The 16879-nt window shown below is 36.1% G+C and overlaps 1 protein-coding gene across 1 annotated transcript; it reads right to left on the bottom strand.

Moving 5' to 3' along the window:
* Nucleotides 1-9605: 9605 nt before the first annotated feature.
* Nucleotides 9606-16455, bottom strand: LOC133979747 (adhesion G-protein coupled receptor G1-like). Its single transcript, XM_062418340.1, has 12 exons — nucleotides 16438-16455; nucleotides 16144-16285; nucleotides 15113-15232; nucleotides 14374-14499; nucleotides 14174-14219; nucleotides 13817-13911; nucleotides 12934-13049; nucleotides 12506-12774; nucleotides 12103-12199; nucleotides 11822-11951; nucleotides 11447-11603; nucleotides 9606-10114 (listed from the first exon to the last, which is right to left on the bottom strand). Exons 2-12 carry the CDS (start codon nucleotides 16207-16209, stop codon nucleotides 10020-10022), a joined length of 1317 nt encoding a protein of 438 aa, XP_062274324.1. The 5' UTR covers nucleotides 16210-16285; nucleotides 16438-16455; the 3' UTR covers nucleotides 9606-10019.
* Nucleotides 16456-16879: the final 424 nt, after the last annotated feature.

Raw genomic sequence — 16879 nt, 5'->3', positions numbered from 1 at the left:
TGAATATTAGGGTGAAATACACCAGGTTCACGGAGTAAAAGTAGGAGTCATCTGTGATCCAGCAGCTGTGACACATTAGACAGAAAAATGCAAAGGGAATGTGAAAATATAGCTTCATAACACCGAAAAATCCGATGGCACAACATTTGGAAGTATACAGGGTAAATACAGTATATGACAAGAATTGCAATAGATTTAGGGAATAATCAAATATTTAAATAAAAGGCTGTAACATCTAAAAATTTCATATTTAGTATTTGAAGCTTCTGTGTGCATATAATGTTATGCTTATAAAATAAGTGTTGTATGTCATGTACATCAATTGTCATATGGTAAAAATATTTCTATATACATATTTGTCATACACTGAGTAAATATTATGTTTGTTGTATTTCACATGACAAATATATAATATTAACTAGCATAAAACATACAGGTCCAAGGCCAGCGCCTTGGACCTGTATGTATGTGCATTACTGTGTCTCATATAGCAGACACAGTAATGCACTCTTAAGTGTAATATACTGCTTTCCAATACTGTTACAAATCACTGTTAAAAATAATGATGTTTTATGATGTGTCAACACTGTGGTTAGGGTCTGGTTAGGTTTAGGAACAAGGATTAGGGTTAGAGAGGGGTTTGCATCATTTTACACATGGAAGACACAGCAGGAAATGTCATTAATTATTTAAAGCTGGAGTACTGGTCTTTTGACTCCCCCTTCTGGCAGTGAGAGTAAAGGGGGGCTCCTGGCTGTCATTTCCCAACACAGACATATAGCATGTTCTCATGCACACCGCAAATGACAGGCACACAGACAGGGCCAGTAAAACCTAGGTGCTTTAATGGTCAACAGCTCCAAAAACATATTTTTGACAGCCCTTCAGGATTTATCCCAATATGCCTGCTGGCCAGTACACCAATAGTCGTACCCTACTATGACTTGTTTCACTATCAGAATTGGATCCATACATCTTATAACAGTTGGAAAGTTAAGATGAGCTGCATGATTACCAGCTGAACAATAGAGATTTAAAAACTCTGTATACAGTGAAATATACTCTCTATACACATTGATTTATCTGGTAGTCATAGGCTTAATCAGCATTGTTTGGGAAGGGCTTGAATGTAGCAGACATTCATTGATATAAAAAAGCTCTGTTGACATTTTTATTAAACAAAAGTTCAAAGTCAGTTTAGAGACTTCCATATAATCAGTGTGTATCCTGCAACTTACAGCAAGCTGCAGAGACCACTGCCTGTTTACTGTTTCTAACCACAAGTCGGTACATTTTATTAAAAACCATAACGCCTTGATCTTTTCCTAACCCTAACCCTAACACTAACCCTAAACCATGTAAAATAAACACACAAATATTATATACAAAGTATATGAATTCCACATTGCGGTATCATTGTGTATAAATAGTTTACAGTCTGATAGATTTTTGAGAGGGGCTTTGACTTCATTAAGATTATGTCTGCAGAGTTGCATTTACTCACATAGCAGTTGTCTGGTTGGTGCCAGCCATGTCCAGGTGTTTAACTCCATAAAACTGTTTGAAGTCCTTCATTGCTAAAGAGACTGTCACAATTATACCAGGGATGCCTGAGAATCACACATGCACACACACAGTTTAACATTTTATGTCCCTTATAGTGTCCATTAGAGTCAATTATGTCCCTTTAATGGATTTTGCTTTAATGTAGTTTAAAGGTAATCATTAATGCTGAAGAGTTAGTCTCGAAAGACTCAAATGACCAGAATACAGTGCAGACTGAAGACAATTTAATTGAGCCATGGAGCCAAAATCCTGGATATAAACACTTTGACATGCCAAGATACAACTTTAAATAAAAGTTTATACCCCTTAACCCTGTGAAGTTCATGTCAAAAGATATTCTGACACAAAAAAACAGTGACATGCCACATTTGATCAAAAATGTTGGATCTTAGAAGTAATGAGTTGAATAATTAATGCCATTACTGTAACAATACATACATACAGTCTTTCTCTTTTCATAGACATCTTTATTCCCACAGCCTATAACATGGATTTGTCTATAAGCAGGTTTTTATGAAGATTTCAAATGCAGGGACATAGTGAATAGGTGGTCTCGCGACACTCACCCCATCCAACAAGAGACAGTTTGACCATGTAGTGCTTGTAGTAGGCGTTAAACACCTTTATCAGCACTAGATAGAGGTGAAGAGCCTCTATGGCCATCCAGGTGAAAGAGCAGAGGAGGGAGTAATGCATGAAAGCCGCGACAAACGTACACACCCACTCTGGCTTTATGTTGGGCACCCACTCGGTCAGCAGGAAGGTTGTATTGAGCAGAAACAGGGCCCCGCTCAGAGATACATGGATAGAGATGGAGTAATCCAGTTTGTGGTTTCTGAGGAACACAAAGAGCAAGAATTGCTTAGGACAAGTCCACAACTGTCAAAAATACACAAGGCTTTTGATAGCGTGGTTGTGCCATTCTTCAAAATTGAACTTAAGAGTTTTGCCACAAAATGTTAGGGTCTGAGAAACTAATTTTGGGTATGTTTTTTTCATGTGGAGAGTGCTATATGGGATGCATTTACAGTTTTTACATCTTAAAATTGTGTCATTGCTTCTTTTAGCATCATCAACATGCTAATCTGTTAACAACTGAAAAAAAAAACAGATCCCACTTGCCATGTTACAAGTTTCATTTAGTTTGATGCAATTATGTGTCTCTCTTTAAAATCTGAAAGGTAGCAGCGTAGAATAAAGAAGAAGAATTAAATACGTGCATGAGTGCACACACCTGTTTTTACCTGGAAAACAACAACAACAACAACAAAAACCCACATACACCACACATGTACCTACCGACTGAAGACATAAATCACAATTGCCAAAGCAGTGAAGAATGCAGACATGCCGCAGCCTATGTAACTGATGTATGACAGTATTTTCCAGTGGGCTTCTGAAATTGGATCTCTTATCTGCAAAAAAGATGGAATAGCAGTCACTTATATTAAAGTCACCTTACTTTAATATACTGTATATCCAGTCAGCCAGTATTGAATAAAGACTACAGTCTACAGTCAGCATATTTTGTTCGATTTTCTTTACAAAAAACACTTTAAATAAAGGCTTGACTGAATGGGTATTACATCATCAGGGACAAATCAATCCTTACCAGTAGGACAGCAAAGGCTGTTGCATGGTTACACTCACAAATAATCTCAGTTTGGTTATTGTTGGTTATGTTGGAAGTCTTACATCCGTCTGTTTTCCACTGTGTGGCTGAAGAGGTGAACATTTTTACTTAGTTAGCTTAACTAACTTGTGTATTTTTTTGCCATTACAACAATATTAAACCCTATAAATCAAATCTATAATCTCTGGTGAGCTAAACTGTTTGCTACTACATGTGTACTACTACTACATGGTTGTAGAATAAAATGAAGAGGTTCATTTACAGTTGATAATAACTGGCTGAAAAACATGTACTTTCTCATACAGACTAAAGACACATTTAAACAGTCCTAAAATTCATATTCACATTCAGGTACAGATATACACCTACCAGTTTCATTAAAATAGCAACACGTTAATCTTGAGTCATTCTGTAAAAAGACAGAAATAAAGATCTACTTTGAAGATGACAATGATACACACAGTCAAATCAGCTCTAGTTAAGCACCAAAATAAAACAGTGGCACAATACTACAATTAAGAATAGGGAGTTCAATGATGACTGAATGAGGTGCAGAAAAGCCACAAATGAGTATAGGGCACCTAATTAACAGATTAGATTGACATGGTTAGGGCTGCAACTAATAATTCTTTTCATAACTGATTATTCTGTTTATTTTCTTGATTCATCGATTTGTCATTTGGATTACAAAATGTCTGAAAACAATGAAAAATCTTTTTTTTCTTGAAGCCCAAGGTGACATCCTTAATCATTTTCATTTTGTCCCAAACATAAACTAAAAATTCACATTTGAGAAATTGGAATAAGATCATTTTGACGTGTTTTCCATTAATCGACTAATAGTTGCAGCTCTAGACAAGTCAATAAAATACCAAATGAACAAGCATGAACAAAAAAAACAAATGTTAAAAGTGTCACTGATATGTGGCATACACAATCATCAAAATAGTCTTTGTCCATCAAACAAGCCAATTTTTGAAAAGATGATAGTATGTATGCTTAAAACAGACTTACATGCATATCTTGGGGAGTAGACACATTGAAAACCATCCCAATTGATGTATTCAGATTTTGAAGGCGATCCTTCCCCAGTGTCTCTATCCTGATAATCATTGATGAGATGATCTCCTTTTCAAACTAACAAGGGGACAGTTTCATCAATAAAGCTATAGAAGGAAACACAGAATACTATAACAGAGTGTATATATAGAGCATATATACTATATACTTGGAACTGGTTGTGCCCCATATAGCTGACCACACCAATGGTCTGGTTTGGGATGGTTTGCAGGATGTCCACAGGCAGAAATATCTTCGGGACAAATGACTCGTTCTCAGGCCGTAGCTAACAGTGGATATAACACACACACACACACACACACACACACACACACACACACACACACACACACACACACACACACACACACACACACACACACACACACACACACACACACACACACACACACAGTAATCAGCATTGTGGCTCTCTATATCATCATGTTAGTATTTATGCGCACTACAGGGTTTATTTGAGTTGAACACTGACTAAAATGCATTGTCATATTTATCATCATGTTATCCGTCATCTGTCAACATCATTGTCACATCTGCCTTCATCACATCTTAAGAACCTGTGGTGCTTCCAGCTGGATCCTGTCCTTGCATTCTGCAGAGCTCAGCTGGGCACTGCTGTTGATCACATTCAGAGACAAAGAACCCAGGGGGTATTTCACAGGAGCCTCACCCTGCAATTTGGTTTTGCCCATAATGTTATGGATAACCTTTTTTTCTGTCCTGCAGAGGGATGTGAAAGCAATGATGTCAAACATAATACTAATACTGGATGTAGCACGACCTGCTGGCATCTTGGCTCTTGTGCAGCTGTGCAGATAAGTATGTAATTACATAAAGCTAGAATTACAAAGAAATGATGTTATGTAAAGCTAGAAATGATGTTGAGATAATGATGATGATACAAAGAAATGATGTCAAAGAACAGCACATAACAAATGTACAACAAAATATCAAAAATACTGTGTTGTTCATTACCCAATCTTTACATTACTTCCTTTCACTGGTACCATCACCATTACTTACACTACCACCATTACTAGTGTGAACAGTTGTTGAACCACCGGTGGTGAAAAGTACATTTACTTAAGTGCTTAAGCACATGGGTAACACTTTTACAATACAGTACATACGATTTAGAGTCAGGAATCACCTCATAACTGATGAATCATTGATATCCCTAATAATGCATAATAGAGGACTTACATAGCAAATAATGATGAATTACTAGAGAACAGACTGGAAGGTACTAGAGAGTTATTGGGGAAGTACGTGTTGGGGAAGTACATGTTAACGACTAATCTATTATATACTACTATACTCATTCGCTCCTTGGTAACTATACATGATGCTGCGATCTGTATTGTAAACTGTCACCAGCACAGTTTTGAGGTACTTATGATTTACCTGAATATTTCAATTTTCTACTACTTCATTATTCTACATGTCGGAGGGGAATACTGTATATATATATATTTTGCTCCACTACATCTTTGTTCATTTTAGAGTGAGATTTTACACCTAAGATAAAACACTTAAGTTAATAAAACATAAAATATTGTTGTTGATTAAACTGCTCAACTGTAGCTCCACCTTGACCAAATACAACATGTTCCAAATATTGTAATAAAATAATACTGACAAGTAAAACAAGTGCGTCTATGTTTGATTCCTTAGATTTTGTTGGTTATAATTATTTTTCACTTAACTTGTGTTTCAAGAAAGCAATGAATGAGGCCATTTATACACAGCATCAGACAGAGGAATTATTGGCTGTAGGTCTGACACTTACTTTAAAAAGGCTTTCTTGACATCACGGTTTCCATTGAACAACTCTACACATAAATCCCTCATGTAGAGGAGTTGCATCATTTCCTTCTCTTGAGAGTTATTACTATCCAGCACACCAATTAGAGGCAAAATAAAGTCGTGCTTGCACAGGAACAGGAAGCAATATTCATCTAAGAGGAGAGAGCAATCAATTACACTTGCTTAAAAATGTTCAAATTCTAGTCTGGCATAATCTTACATAATAACTCTTTCATATTAAATACATTTAATGGAATAAAATTGTTCTAAATATTATAATATCTTAATTATATATAATACTTGGGGAATCATGTCAAATCAAGTGAACTACATGACGTGTCTCAAAGTGTAACCACCATTTAAAAGGCCATTTTGTCAAAATTGTGAAGAAGGCCACGTAACAGGAAGTGGTTTTACAGAGAAGGACCCCTAATGATCACAACTGCTGCCTGACAATTACTCATAAACTGACATTTACTTATAAACTGACATTTTTTGGACTTAGTCAGGTTTGCTCAGTTTACATGTTCCATGGTGTAACCCTAGAAAAACATTGACAATTCATAAGAATGAATTAAAAATGAATATTTACTTTAAGAGTTACATTTCAAATATTTTGATCAAAGCTATGTGCTTATACAGGTGTCAAATTTGAATGAAGAATGAATCGTATAACTGCTTACATCATTGGAGTCCTATTAAAAGCCTTTCTGTTAGAGGACAATTTTGTCAAGTATCAGTAGTTTATGATGCTAATTAAAGATGGATCATAAAAAACCTACTTTTGAACATGTACAGTTACCTAACCCTAACCCCTAATTATTTACATTACTGCTAATTCATTACTAATATAAACAAAACTAAAACAATCTAACTAAATAATAAAATGGATTTTCCCCATTAGATGCCATCTTCTACAAACAAAAATCTTTTAAAGATACATTATCCGAAATTCTTTTTGTTGTCAGATTAAATTTTAGACTAGACAAGTTATGAGTCGACTTGAGTTGTTGTTAGGTCATTTTTTCTTTTCTCTATTATACAAAACAATATTTATCATTCTTTTGTGGTTACACCATGAGACATTATCAGGAGCATTCAGTCTTACTTTTGGTAAAAACAAAATGTCATTTCAAATGACATAAAACAAAAAAACCCACAAAATATACATATTTATAAACTGATGATGCTTTTAAAACTATTTTTTAAGACGTTTTTGAACTTCTCATCTTGCCAACTTATTTGTCACTGACTCATGTACAGATTCAGCCATATGCTCCAGAGAGTGTACTTACTTAGGTCAAATTCATACTTAGGGTTTTTGCCAATTTCTTTCACAATAGCATCAGTGCAAACATAGGATCCATTCGACCATGTGTTGTTTTTGACTGTGCAGTTGACGTAGCAGGGCCATCCATTAAGCATGCAGCTCACGGATTCAGGGTTGTTGTCACTGATGATAGCATTCATCCCGTTAACAATGATGTTACTATGCGAAATGCTTAGACAGACTGAGCAGAGAACACAGACATATAAATACATAAATCTTACATATGTCAGCCATTTTCAGACTTTTAAATTCAAATTTTATATTGTTATTGTTTCGAGAACCTCAGTTATATGGCACTGAGTTTGAAAAACAGTAACATAAATGGTTTAAATAAAGGTAAATAATTCTTCAAGAAGGTTAACCCGAACCCTAACCACACATTATCTATTTTTAACTTTTGACTTTTTCCAGTTGACATACAGTACTTTGGAGCACAAGAAGCTCTGTGCTACTTGGTTTCTAAAAGAGTCAATGGAACTCTATAGTGTTATTTTCATGATTTCTAACTAAAAAGTAACTTGAAAAGGACATGTTGGCAATTTCTCAAGTCTGTCTTAAAACAACAGTCAGGAGCTCAAATGAACATTGAAATACTATTGTCTATTACTAATATATATACTGTATATGTATATATATGTATACATGTATATGTATATATATACTTAATGGGTAAGTGATCTTCAGACATCCAAATGAGTCAAATCAAGTAGAATCTTTTTAGTGCCAAATTCCCTCTTTTTTTTACTGTTCTTCCACCACAGCTCAACAAGGAAACACTGTCAGAAGAAACATAAAGAGGGAATGAATTTGATGCTAAAAAGATTTTAAATGTGTCAGATATCCACTTAATATAACTCAGATTGCTGAAGCTTCATATAAGCTTCACTTCAACTTCTAAATGACTGTGTGGACACACTGTGGATTTTGGCCCCTATCACTTACACTGAAAGCACATTTGAAGGAGATCTTTTAATAGTCGGTATGAACAGGAGGAATGATTATAGCTCAATTGAACACCTGACTGTTTTAAGACACACTTGACAAGTTGTGAACCTGTCCTTTAATACCTGAGGTGCTTGAAGGACAGATAACCAACTGGTTGATGTTTCACTGCTGTTTTAAACTGCAAATATGTTAGGTAGATAGCAAAAATAGCTAGAAATACATACTCTATATATTTATGAATAGATGCATTGCTGTTTATTGTGACCAAAATACCATCCAGTTCAGTTCATACCTTGGTTAGCCAGTGCAACAGGCAGCAGCAGTACCAGCAATAAGGGAACCATTGTATGTCCTCTAAATGTGTAACTGATGGAATAAAGAAAAAGCAGGAATACAGTGACATTTTAGTTTTCTTATAGAAACATTTAACAGTCAATAATAGTTAAGACGTTTCTCTTTCTCCTTTTCTTGTTATAATCTCTCTCTCTCCTTACAACACTTGCCTTCCCATTGGCCACATTGGTCCAGACCAGTCCCAGAAAACATGTATAAATATGGAAGGTCAATTTTCCTAACACTACAGCAACAATCTAACATTCAAAACACATTAAAAGTCATAAAATAATTTCCATTGCTTTTAAGTTTCACCAAATTGTAGGCCAAAAATACTGCATACCTTGTTAAAACCTGGACAAGTAATTACAACAAAAGTCTACAAAATGTAAGCCTTTTCAGTACTTTTATAGCACTCTTTATGCTTAGAACACAATAGAGGAAAATACATTTGACAAATATTTAGTTATTGCTCCACGGATATGAAAAATGTCTCTACTCACCTCTGAAGTAAACGCAGTGAACCAAACAAACATGAGCTCTACGGTTGAATTCTCTCACGTTTGGAAAGTGTGAAATACAGTTGTCCCTGTGTTCCATCAGCTGGAGATATTTGTTTTATGCAAATCTTTTTTTCAGACCAACAATGTTATTCTATGGGAGTTTGAATGGTGATAATTGACGTCACAGTCTAAACCCTAAACCGCTATAATAAACCAATATGTCAACAGAGATGTGATATTATATAATGTAGCGTCATGGTCTAGAAAACCACTAAATGATGTACAAGACATAACTTTTATTACTGCTTATGTAAATCTACATGTAATAGATGGTGCACTGTTCTAATAGAAAAATGAATAGAAAAAAAAATATAGAAAAAATGTCTGAAATATATACATGATAAAAAATTAGATTTGAGATATTACAAAATAGATCCGCTTAGGGAAAAAAATTAAAAAAATGTTTTTCATAAAAATATACATTTTAAAGTTTCCTACTTGTGAACACTCTTTTTATAAATCTGCAAAGAAATACACCTGTTTTGACAAGTTTTATCACTATCTTGCAATCCCCACACACTGCATGTTTGGATAACACTCAACCTTATCTCTAGATGAGGAAACCTACATTTTAATATAAGACATATAACACTACATGACTGGTTAGAACGTTGGCTATATGGTGTACATTAAACTCGTAAGTATGAATAATATGGGCAAACTAATTATAGTACATAATTACAAGTAACATAATCACAGTATGAATCCCTCTGACAAACACACACATGCGGACACCAAATATTTGAGTGTGTTGTCAGTATGCTTAGCCGTTGGAGCTACGTGTTTCAATGCTCGTAGTAGTAGATGGCTTTCCAATCTTTCTCAAAGACATGACGAACCACAGGAAGATGAAGAAACCTGCAAGAGTCAAAGAAAAGTAAATGAGATGTTGTGAGAATGTTGAGAGAGGTTAGATGGGTAGTGGGGGAGATCATGCAAATCATGCAAATGCCTCTGACGAACAACAAAACAGAAGAGATAGTGTGACACTAACTGTGAAAGCTCACTGTTAATCAGTATACGTGCATGTGTTTTACTCATAGTGTAAAATGGCAAGTGGTGGAAGAAGTACTCTGATATAATTTTTCAAGGGAATGAAAAATCCTACTTAAAGGGACCTATTATGCTCATTTCCAGCTCTGTATTTTTTTATTCTGGGAATCCACCAGAGTAGCTTTGCATCATTCACAATTTTAAAAACTCCTTATTTATCTTATACTGGCTCTTTTCGCTCCTTTTTTTGAAAGACCCTTATCAGAATAGTGTTAAGTTACCGCTGATGAAAACCCAACATTTCCTTCTTTACTGCATCATGATAAAAGCTTTTAGATGACTAAATAAGAGAAAAACCTTATTGGGAAGAATTTACAGGAAATTACATGTTTTCCTCACTGAATTAGAGGAGCTTTGTTAACTGCGCTAAAACTGGTTGACATAGCAATATATGAAGATATTTGGAGCTGTTTGTTCAGCTGATCAGTTAGAATGAATGCAGGGAGGAATAGTACAAGCAGAAACAGCCACAGTGATGGTGATGTTTGATGAAGAGCTGCAGATGAGCAGCACACCTCCAACAGCTAAGCTACTTATTTTAATTTGCCCTGCTGTGTAATGAAAAAACATTCATAGGGATTACATCTACATATACCTTTACCTCATTATTCGATTTTTGGCTATGTTAGTATGTTGACATCATTATAAAATATATATAACTGAAAATAAGGAAAAGCATAATAGGTCCACTTTCTGTTGAAGCAACAGAGATCAGTATCTTCAGCTGTTATTGTTAACTGTTAATGTTCAGCTGTCAATGTTAACAGTCCAGGGACGTTGGTCATTCATTGGTACATTAGAAGCAAACTATGCTCAACTGTATAAATTTGACTTAATCACACTGGGAAATCCCCAGCAAAGACAAACCATTACCGTTTCTCTTTCAGCCAAGGTAGGTTGTGTAAACATGTGTCGTAACTTTCTGCAGCTGGTTGTAGTAATGGAAATTACACAAGTTGTGCCACATCCTGAATGTTCCTGAATGTAACATGAATATAAATTTCCCACCGGTACTACCCTCATTTCTGCATATACTGTACTCCACAGATTTGCCTCATGTAACCCTTTTTTTGTCATGTTCACACTAACATCACCACAGAACAGAGCTGAACACCAGGAAGCAGAGGTTATACAGACCTTGCAGTGAATTAATGATGCAGAAGAGATAGAGGCTAGGAGTAGTCAGGTGGCCGAATGAGAAGAAGATCAAGCCCCAGGTGATGCCAAGTAAAGTGGAGACTCCCAGTAGGGTGATGATGTCTCGCTTGGCTCTGTCACGGTCTGTCTGCCCAAACTTGACAAATACAATGCAATACAACACATTAGCAGGTTATAGACAATCAGAAAGTCTAAAACTGCTTTTCAGGACAGTGCCTTAAAATTCCACCTGACAAGTACAGCCATGATTTCAATGAATGAAAATCAGCAAATGAAAAGTTATCTTAATAGCAAACAGAGACATGTATGTGCATCAAAACAAGAGCAGCAGAGTGCAAAGAGTGCAGATTGTACCTCTTTGATATGGTGGGGGCTGACAACACGTCTGACTGCCACCCCAAACATGATCAGGTTAAAGATAAACACCAAGCCGAACATCCCTACTGTAGTTACCATCTTCACAATGTCATTGCCTATATAGCATCTACAAACAGAGGGAGAGGAGAAGTCAAATGTAAATTCTGTAAATTACACTAATACTGCACATGCAAAATGCTTAACTATAAACAGAGTTAATTATTAGCCTTTTATTGTCTGAATGTGCTTGTGATTGTTGTTTCATGGTTCTCTCTTACACTGCAGTGCTGTTGGGTTCAGATGAGTCGAGAAGAACACGGCCATAAGCGTCTATGTCTATGATGACCACCAGGGACACGATGACTGCAGGAACACCTGCAACACAAGGATGAAGGGAAGAACTGATCCTCTCATATAAGGGTTTAATCACAACTTTACCAACTGAAGCTTGCGCTCACTTACCAAAACTAATGCAGCATAATAATGGACCTGCTATAAATCCTTTTTCATGATGTTCAGTTTTTATTTAATTTCTGAGAGGTGGATTTATTTTATGGTCATTTTTATCCCAATCATATAAATTAGGGAGAATATTTGAACACAGTGTTGCACAACATACAAAAATAAACAACCCTTCTATACATACTGGCTTTATTCAAATGATGCTTTGACTTTACTCACCCCATCCCACCAAGCTGAGTTTGAGCAGATATTTCCGTACATAGATGTTAAAGACCCTGACTATGAGAAGGTAGAGGTGGAAGCCCTCCACAGCCATCCAGCTGAAGGTGGCCAGCAGGGAGTAGTGAAGCAAAAGCGCCATGTAGAGGCAAACCCCGCGGGAGGACGTTGCTGCGACTAATCCACTAGGGAGGAAGTGCAAGTTAAGGAGGATCAGGGCAATGGCGAGGTTGATGTGGACCTTCATAGACACATCTCCACGGATTTTTCTGTCGGACAGAGGACAATTGATCTGTGTTATTTTTAAATGATAGGCAGATTTCATGGGCACATTAGGAAACAAGAAAGGAAAGAAGAAATTGTATGAGATAATATTGTAATGAAAGTCAGAATCCCCTGGTGTCATCCACCAGGGAAGAATAAACAACCTTTTTGAGATGAAGAGCAGAAAAGTGATGACGAGGGCGAAGAGAGAAATGCTGCAGCCAATCAGACTGATGTATGTGAGGACCTTCTGGTCTGTAGGTGAGAGGGAAGCTGAAACCTGTGAAGGAAATACATACGATTCTTCTTTTGATATACACATTACTATTATCACACATTATACTACTGCTGCACTGCATGTCAGGAAATGTTGTTCACTTGTACAATTACTGGAAAGTACAGTTATTACATCATTTTCTGATTATGATTTACAAGAAGCTTTCAAAATACAATTTTAATGATGCTGCCTTAAAGTACATAACATAGTTCAACTTGGCTCCACCTCCATTAGCTTTTACATTCAGTTGCTTCTTACATGCTGTGGATTAGTAATAATAATCCCATAGTAGAATCACTACAATGCATAATGATTACTTCTACTTTTGATACTTCTGCTTCAGTATTCCAGAGTATTCAGCTGATTTTGGCATTTGAGTGATGGTACATTTATTTACAATCAGTATGGCTTGTATTTATTTCTTTTACTTTAGTGTCAACTAGTGGTAGCATCAAGAACAACATGTTGATAGATAGCAATGCAAGTGGAATACAGTATTTCCTGTAATTCCTGAAATATTGAAACTCATAACATTGTAACTTAGTAGTTAACTTAGTAGTCATTTAGGATATGTTTTGTAGCCATAGTATTTTGTAATTACTCTTGTAGACAAAACAATTATCAGTAAATTCAGTATCAGTATCAATCAGTAATTGATAGATAAATTGATAATGAAAATAATTGTTAATTGCAGCCCTACATGGATAAAAACGTGCTTTTCTACCATATGTGCATCCTCAAAACTACTCTGCTGTGATTGCCGTTCCTACCAAGAGTACGCCAAAGTACGTGAGGTGGTCACAGGAGCAGGTGACATGACTCTGACCTCGTTTCCACAACGTTAGGCAACCGTTACTGCTGTATTCTGATGAGCCAAACAGACAGACACGCACACACACACACACACACACACACACACACACACACACACACACACACACACACACACACACACACACACACACACACACACACACACACACACACACACACACACACATGTTCCTTTTATACAAATGCTGCCATCACATTTGAATGAATTTCCTTGTGCAGATGCCAAAAATAACCAAACGAATGCAATATTTTCATGAATGTGAACATTATATGATTTGATATTAGTTACTCACTCTCTTCTGTAAAATTAAAGAACACACAACTGGGTTCTTCGGTCTCCTGTGATGGAGCAATATACCAAGTTTACATCAAGTTTATAGATATATGTTCATGATTGTGCAAAAGACACAAATCTATGTATTAGTTGATGAAAACATAAGGTTATAGAAGGTAAACTTATGGCAAATGATGCGTATAATGACGTTTTAGTTACATTTACGCCCATGGTAAGATTCATGGTGATGTTGACACGCTCCTGTAGTCCTGAAATGTTCTTTGTCCCCACACTCAGGCCAACCAGTTTGCTCCCATGCACCACACCTGGGGATCCCCATATGTGCTACAGTAAAACAAACATTCAGTTCATTAGTTTGACATTCATCCAAGACAATTACTGGGAGAAATGTTAGTATTACTTCAAACTTTGACTCATTCCTCTTAAACTGCCAGACATCACCTATCCTATGTCCAATGCATGCTTTAACGTACCCATTTTCCTTCAAAAGAACTTGTCTAAACTTGCATTCAACTTACAGTAAGTTTTGCATAATACAATGAAAAGCAAAAGAGCAACTTGTTTGTTCCCCTTACTTGTTGCAATTTATTGTGGCCATTTTTTTTGAAGAAATTGACAACTTTTCTGCCTGTGTGAAATGTTCACATCTTTTTTTACTCACTAGCCTGAGTCTTACACAAGAGATCAGGCAGCTTTCAAGTAAATTCCTAATTATTAATGATCTTTTTTCAAGCTCATATTACTTTTATATGAGCGTGAAAAAGGAGTATATCTGTCAAGGCATTTAAAATGTTTGAATTTGAAAAAATCTAAATAATTTTTTATGAATCCTAATTGGACTCAAACCATGCAGAACGGAGAGTAGTAGTTTAGGTTAAGTTGAAATTGCAAAACATATGAATATATATACAATACATAAAAAAATGTAGTCTCTTACCCCCTGTTTTTCAGGCCAGGTAAGCACACAGAACACAATCGGGTTGTTTGGTCCGACGTCCAACTCACTGGGCAGCTGAACACTCAGTGTGCTGTTGGCGACAGCTTTCTCTGACATGACCTTTACATCAGAAACACAGAGCCAAAAATAAGAAGAGAACAACTGCATATAAATACTTGTCACAGTCACAGTTACATATATTTTGACTGACATCAGGCAAGAAATTTGAATTTGCAAACAAGGTTGTAGTCAGAAGGCCTGGCTGCACAGATTCAGCTTGCAGAAGAAAATCCACTCACTTATAAAAAGTGGAGTCACTGTTCTTCAGTTGACACTGACCTCTGACAACCTTCTACATAAAACTATTTAGTATGAATAATAATATCATATGATTGTGTAATACTGCTCATCATTAGATATTGGTGAAAAAGTATTGTTGGTGGCTCCCCACTCTCCAAAAAAAAAGGTATAATTGAGGATGTATTGTCCTGCCAGCCTATAATTCACACCAGACTCCTCATAGGCATGCAGGATACATACACATATCAATTAATGTGTTAACATTTGTTGTGAAAAGCTACAGTATACAATAGTCTACCAGAGAGAACAAAATGTCATTTAAAATTTGACTGTATTCTAATGTAGTCTAAAATTTAGATTAGATCCCTTTCAGACATGTTTTAAAACACTCAGAGAAACCCTGCTTAGAAAAATCCACCTAACCTCATTAAAAACCTCATTAAAAATGATTAAACTTACATCCATCTCTTCTCCCCCATTAATTCCAGAATTAAAAATACACTATGTGCAAAAGTTGGATCAACTTTTAATGTATGTACACTGGAGGCTTTAAGTTTCCACATCACACCTGTGTAAGTTTAATACTGGACCACGATTGGCTCCAGTCTAGTTGTGATGTCAAAATCCTGCTTGGAGGTGCACATCTTAAAGTCAGATATAGAGTACAAAACACTTCAGCAGATGAATGTGATCTGTTTTTTTTGGGTGGATGGCTTTATATAGATCCTTACCTCAGTCTCACTGGCATAAAACTCGAGGCCTTTGAAGGGGCCTTGGGGTTTGTACAGGACGGCCATAAAGCGACCGACACATATGGATTTGGTCTCAGTCAACAGTGCTTCCTCTAGACAATCTTCTAGCTTCTCCACAGTTCTTGTGGGAAAAGATGAGAAATTATGAACATACTGTACATCTGTGCGCCGTCTTTTAACATAGAATGCATTAGCTTAAAATTTCATCAGATCACAAATATCCCAACAGATATAAAAGTGTTTTGTTATATGTAGCATCTTTAAAATGCTTACCGGATAGTGCTGTCGGATTGAGATTCTGTCAAATCTGAATCTGCTTCGCTCATACAAGACCAGGGATCATCAATGTCTGTAATAAATTAAAGATTGATTGATTTGACAGACAGACACAAATGGCATAATTCCAAAAAAAGAAAGAAAAAAACCCCAAACCAAAACAAAAAGAATCACCTGAATCATCAGTTAGGATATGAGACACCAAAGACAGGATCAGCCAGTAGAGGAACCACCACTTCATCCTGTTAAATGCAACAAGACATACAGGGAATTCATTTAGAGCAAAAAGCTGTCCATTTTTTACTAACAGAAATAGACATGTAATCTGATCAGACAGCAGATCTTAAGTCACGTAGGTCAAACACACTGAATCATTGTAAGCTAAGTTGTTGCTATTATAGTCGACGTATATCTCTCTAAAGCACAGTCCTGTATTCTT

This window comes from Scomber scombrus, chromosome 1, assembly GCF_963691925.1.
Source record: "Scomber scombrus chromosome 1, fScoSco1.1, whole genome shotgun sequence".
In the NCBI taxonomy this organism is placed as follows: domain Eukaryota; kingdom Metazoa; phylum Chordata; class Actinopteri; order Scombriformes; family Scombridae; genus Scomber; species Scomber scombrus.
The sequence above is the reverse complement of the archived record's forward strand: the minus strand, read 5'-3'. Positions and strand labels throughout refer to the sequence as shown.